This window comes from Nanorana parkeri, unplaced genomic scaffold, assembly GCF_000935625.1.
Source record: "Nanorana parkeri isolate BGI_ZX_2015 unplaced genomic scaffold, ASM93562v1 scaffold206, whole genome shotgun sequence".
NCBI classification, from domain to species: domain Eukaryota; kingdom Metazoa; phylum Chordata; class Amphibia; order Anura; family Dicroglossidae; genus Nanorana; species Nanorana parkeri.
This window is the reverse complement of record NW_017306474.1, coordinates 284,908-291,046: the sequence shown is the minus strand read 5'-3', so window position 1 is coordinate 291,046 and position 6,139 is coordinate 284,908. Positions and strand designations below refer to the sequence as shown.

General features: G+C 36.9%; 1 protein-coding gene across 3 annotated transcripts in view; it reads right to left on the bottom strand.

The window, feature by feature from the left end:
* The window catches only part of LOC108786371 (tight junction protein ZO-2-like), a 39,390-nt gene that overhangs the window by 19,361 nt on the left and 13,890 nt on the right, over positions 1-6,139 (bottom strand). For 2 of the 3 annotated variants that reach the window (XM_018555652.1, XM_018555651.1), the window contains exons 3-4: positions 2,522-2,578; positions 223-347 (exon numbers count right to left, since the gene is read on the bottom strand). In XM_018555652.1, the coding sequence (XP_018411154.1) occupies positions 223-347; positions 2,522-2,578 (182 nt within the window). The remainder of the gene's footprint in view (positions 1-222; positions 348-2,521; positions 2,579-6,139) is intronic. The other variant, XM_018555653.1, reaches the window with a different exon arrangement.

Here is a 6,139-nt window from a genome sequence, read left to right as displayed (position 1 = left end):
AATTATCCTTGGTAAGAATAATGAAGACAAGACCACAGAGTATATAATAATATAATAAAATATTAAAGTGACTAATTTTAGAAAGATCTGCTCTGTACTCTAAAAGCTGATAATGTAGAATAGAAGAATGTCCTTGATCAATGTCCTATTGTTCATATACCTGATACCAAAGTAGGCATAGGTTTGCATATTAGAAAAAAAAAAGATTTCAAAGAGACTTACTGCAGGCAGCCATCTGCAGGTCCTCCTAGAAGCACATCTGAAATTACAATGGAGTTGTCCCCATTATTAAAATGTGGATTGTCTCTCCCTCCAGAAACCGCAATGCCAAATCCTTTTTTTAGATCCTAGGTAACAAAGTGTAAATATAATTAATTAGCATTAATGGTAAATGTATTGGATTGGAGGAGAAAAGAACATAAATTCCCAAGTGTACATGCCAAAGTAGTATCTCTGTAGTGAACAAGTAAAATTCAACTAAACTAAAGCCCAAAAATATTATATATAGATTTTTTTTTAATTTGCTTACTCATTTAACACTTATGTTGGTCTACGTTAACGTTATAACCTCATAAAATCACGGGCACTACAACTAATTCATGAAACCTTGGTTTTATTGATCCTAGTTTACTTGAAAGGGAATGTACTACAGTACATCATTTAGGAACAGAAATAAATGTACATTTATTTTTTTAGGTAGGTTTTTGATTATGATGCAATCTTTTATCCAACTTATTTAGTGTCACCTACAAATCTAACTCCTCCTCTCCCGGTTTCTGTAGGAGTCCCCCAAGACTTTGTCCTTGGACCCCTTTTCCCCCCATTTAAACCTCCTCCTTTGGTCAGTTGATAACCTCTCATGGCTTACAATACCATCTCTATGCTGATGACACTTAAATAGATCTCTCCAGTCCACAACTCCTTGTGTGTCACTATTTTACTAACTGACATACCAGCCTGGATGTCACAACACTTCTTAAAACTCTGCCTTTCAAAAACTGAGCTCATAGTCATACCTTTAGACGATCCCTTAAGACTCATCTCTTTAGGAAAGCTTATCCCACCTCAACCTAATCAATGAACCATCACATTCTCAAACAATTCATCCCCACACAGCTACCACCTCGTGTCACTTGCCCCTCCCTTTTAGATTGTAAGCTCTCACAAGCAGGGCCCTCCTTACCATCTTGTCTTGATTTGTATTGTAACTAATGTCTTCCGTATATTGTAAAGGGCTGCACAAACTGTTGGCGCTATATAAATCCTAAACAACAAACACCACTACCACCACCACATATTAATTTCAAGAACCAAAAAGGAGTTTCGAGAGGTGGTAGGCGACAGGCCAGCCCTTAATATTCATCATCAAGAAAGTCACACTTTGTATACCAAAGCAACTAGTACCGGAGCAGTCATAAAATGGCTATTTATTTTAGAGTTGAGAAAAATTGCCGGGGGTCTCACTTCCTGTCCTTATGACACACAAACTATGGAGGGTGCAGGCATTAACAGGAAATCACCATGTGAAATGTCATATGAGACAATGGTGGGTATTCACTAACACCTGATTAAAGCAAACAGACGTGCCATATTGATTGGTAATGACAACTAAGCAATGTATCCAGATATTCAAAGAAATCATAGTTCATGTCTGAAATACAGACTTTTTGACTAACCTTCAACTTATAACAAGAACACACAAAAAATAACCTATGGCATTACTAAAAATATCAAATCATATAATATAATTATCCCTAAAAATAGAACATGCTACATAGTTGTAGTTTTGACCCATGCTCCTGCATCACTGAGAGAATAATGAGTATGAATAAGCATAAGACAATAGTGATGAGCTGACCTAGTACGATTACATCTGGCCTGATAATTTTTTTCCCCCCTGGCAAAACCTGAACATCAGGCTATGTTTTGTTTTTAGTGTCTTGCTCAAACATTATGACCTCAATACAAACCCACAAATAAGTATCACTAGTTATGTGTCTATTCTTTGTCTTGCTACTTTTCCTTTTTTTTTTTTTACCATTTTCCCACTTTTTACTGACAGCAGCATATTTACAGTAAGTTGGACAGGTTTTAAAAACTGATATACTCACCTTTCTTCCTTCCTACCCATACCAGAAGGAAGGCAGTCCAAAAGGTTATCAACAGAGTGACTTGAAACATTAAGCCATGATGAAAACAATTCCAAAAAGTTATATTTTTACACAATCTGGCTTTGACTATGAACACATTCCGCACAGGACAGAAGACACCATACCAGTTCCAGAATGTTAACATTGAAATCAAGCAAGAGGGAAACAAAAAATTCTTGCTTGTTCTTGTAAATTGTATGTCAATTAAAAAAATATGCTTTGTCAAGCAATTACAAAAACATAAAAAATACTGTATATTGTCAGATGTATTCAAGAAGGCAATGAGCACTGTTACATGTGCGAGAGCGAGCAGGAAATATGTTGCTCAGCAGTCATTTTATACAGTAAAAAAAATAAAATTTGAGTCTTACCTTTTGTAGTGTGACAGTGTACTGTTCCCATACTGTGTCCTCTACTCCATATCCCTGCTGGGGGGGAAAAAAAAAAAAGGAGATTTAGAGAGAAAAGTCATAGCAATGTACCCTGCACACTTTGTTTCCTTGTGAAAATGTCTGTTCATAATTCTGTTGTGTTCTTTGCCCTTAAGAGTTGGTCCGAGAATCATGCAGTTTCTGTGGAATATTTTTTTGAGAAGAAACATGTGGAGACACAAACTTGGAAAGTTAAAAAGAATGTATTTGCTGTATTTTAGGATCTCATCCTATGTTCTCATATTTACTTGATTTAACAAGCTCACTGTTTTCAAATGCATTCCTTTTAACTCCAGTATATGAAGTTATGCCACTCACTTAACCTGACACCACAAAGCTTAGATTTCTGGACAGACTAGATCAGGGATGCCTATTAGGTAGATAGTGATCTACCAGTAGCTCTCAAAGCTGATGCTGGTAGATCACGAAAAGTGTGAAAGGCGGCCCCTTTATTCCATTTTGGTATATTTATTTAGCTGTGCACACATGATTACCTATTAGCTTGAGTCTACTGAGCCAAGCTCCCCGACACCCTTCTGGTGGATACTGGTGGTTGAAGTGCTATGTATTACATCAAAGAATATTAGTTTATACATCCTGTTGCACTGCACTGTTTGCAAAATACAGCAAGGTGAGCCAGGAGAGAGAGAGAGAGAGAGCGAGAGCCAGGAGAACGAGGAGAGCGAGGGAGGTTTTTTTTCGTTGGTAGATCTCATGTAGCTCGTCATTTGAAAAGTAGATCTTAGCACAAAAAATTGTGGGCACCCCTGGACTAGATTATCTCATTGTTTGGATGTATGTTTGTTGCTTTTTAAGCACATAACGTTCACCAAGCTATGGTGGACAATCATATCAGCATTGCTGATTTATTCCTGCTATGCTTCCTTCTCTAGCAAGATAAAGCGTATTCAAAACTTTGTAGCTCTGTTTGGGAAACATCAGAAAAACTGTAATTAGTGTCATCAACAGGGAACGGAACAATTTACCCCTTACTTTTATATGGGTCAAGTAAACAGATGCGCAGACCATTATATTTGTTTACAGCGCAATTACCAAGAGTGAGAGTGTGTATCTCTATCTCTATCTACACACCAAGTTAAAAAATATATACAGTGGATATAGAAAAGAAATCACCCCTCTTTAAAATAATCACATTTTGCTGCTCTGCAGCCTGAAGACACACAGTTTTTGTTTTATCCAGCTGTATTTACTCAGTGCAACTTATAACATCCAAGTGAAACATATAACAAACAACAGGTCAAAAGAAAACAAAATTTAAAAAAGCGGTTTTAATTTTAGGCTGCAAAGCAAAAAAAATTTATTTTAAAAGGGGGGCGATTCACAAACAGCATTTTTCACAGAACAAACAAAATTCTAACAGTGGTTTTTTTTAAATTCAGAAAACGCCATTCATTTAATTGTAAGATTATTAAGGATTAAATAAAAGTGAAATGCATTCAATATTCTAAATGACATTCTTCTAGTGTCTGATGGCATGACTTAGCATATCATGATTTGACAAGCTTTGGTTCGCCTCGGATGGGTTTTACATTCCCATACAAGTCTACAGGAATGCAAAACCAGCTTGAAGCCAAAGGATGTTTCTTTATGTATAATGGTATTAAATTATTTATGTTGACCTGCACATTTGAAAAAACTATCTTGACTTGCCATTTGTCACACAACTAATGTGCTTCTGTTTGCATATAATAGCCTTTACTCTGTGTTCACTGCCAGACAACTACAAAAGTTGCACAATAGACATCTTTTTTTCCCTACATCTGGGTGGTGTCTTTTCTGGTTGATTTTTTATATATTTTATTTTATTATAAACAATGCAGGTGTAATAAAAAGGAAGCCACCAAGCTGGGAAAACTTAAAAACGGACAGGAAAAGAGACAAGAGACTAGAAAAGGTAGATATCAAGGCTGGAGCTCCCAAGATATATAAAAAGACAAAGGGTGACTCAGCCCATTAGGCTCCATCTAAAACTAAAATATAAGTCTGTGTGGAAATATACCTTTACGTAAACGTTATTTTTAATTTTTTAATCAAATTTGGCCCCGTTTTCTAGATAGATGCATATTTTAAAGTCCTTCTGGCATCTGACAGCTGTTTTTTTCAGGTGAGCATGCACATTTATTTCTATAGAGAGGGTATTAGGTAAGCAGAGCAGGCACACAATACATAACCCAACAATAAGAACAGATTTTCAAAAAATGTCCCTACCTAACAAAAATGGAATGATCATATCGCAATCTTTTCATGTCTGTGAGAAGCTTTATTGTGTCACATTACAGGTTTCTACAAGATTTAATTAATTAATTCATAAGAGAGCAAATCCTATTTGCCACAGCACACTACAACAGTGATGGTCAACTTGAAAGTTATACAGACGTGGACAAATTTGTTGGTACACTTCCACAAAAAAACAACAAGCCCCAAATTTTTTTTAAATAACTTGAAACTGACAAAACTAATTGGAATAAAAAAATAATGGATGCCTTATTTGATAAAAATCAGACTTTGCTTTTGATTCAAAAGAGTATTTAAAATAAAACAAAATGAAAATGGCATTAACAAAAAGGATAAGACCCTTAATCTAATATTCTGTTGCACAGCTGTATAGGGTCAATCACTGCAAACTTGCAATGTATGTAGAACTCAGTAAGGCCCCTTTCACACTATCCTGATCGGAGTGGTACAGATCGAATGACACTGCTATGCGATGACGGAAAAAACAAAATGACCAGACACTATGTCGGTCAATGGCGAATCGGATGTAAATGTATCCATCTACTGTACATCAGATTACCCCTGAGTCGGTGTGATCAGGTCCAGCAAAATGGAACACTGTTCAATTTGTTTTTCTGGACCTGGCTGGAACTAGGGCAAGTGGATGTAAACGGATACCCATCTGTTTAGATCCAGCTACCCATAGACTTACATTGGGCATCTGATCAGGTTCACCTGAAAAACTGACAGGCGGACCTAAATCGGACCATCTGAAAAGGGGCCGAAGACTGCTGCGCCTGCTCCAGCGGTCTCAGGTTTGAAAGGTACCTTCTCCAGACAATGCTTCAGAACTTTCCATGGACGTTTGATAGGATTCAGATCAGGGCACACAGAAGGCCACTTCAGAATAGTCTAATGTTATGTTCTTAGCCATTCTTGGGTGCTTTTAGCTAGTTTTGGGACTCATGATTGAAAAAGGAGACACTGGGCAGCAGATTTTGCTCCAGAATTCCTTCATATTCTTAAGATTTTATTTCCTCACCCTGCACACATTCTAGGCACCTCATGCCAGACACAGCAAATACGCCTCTAAACATAGCTTCCTCCATGTTTCACAATATCTAGGGTGTTCTTTTCTTTGAAAGCTATATTTTTTATGAACATAGAGCGGATGTGACTTGCCAAAAAGCTTCAGTTTTGTCTCATGTGTCCAAAGTACATGATCCCAGAAGGATTGTGACTTGTCAATATGCACTTAGCAAAATTCCACTCTGGCTTTTGCTTTTCTTTCCTTCTGGGTCTTCTTTCTTTTGAGCCCACCAT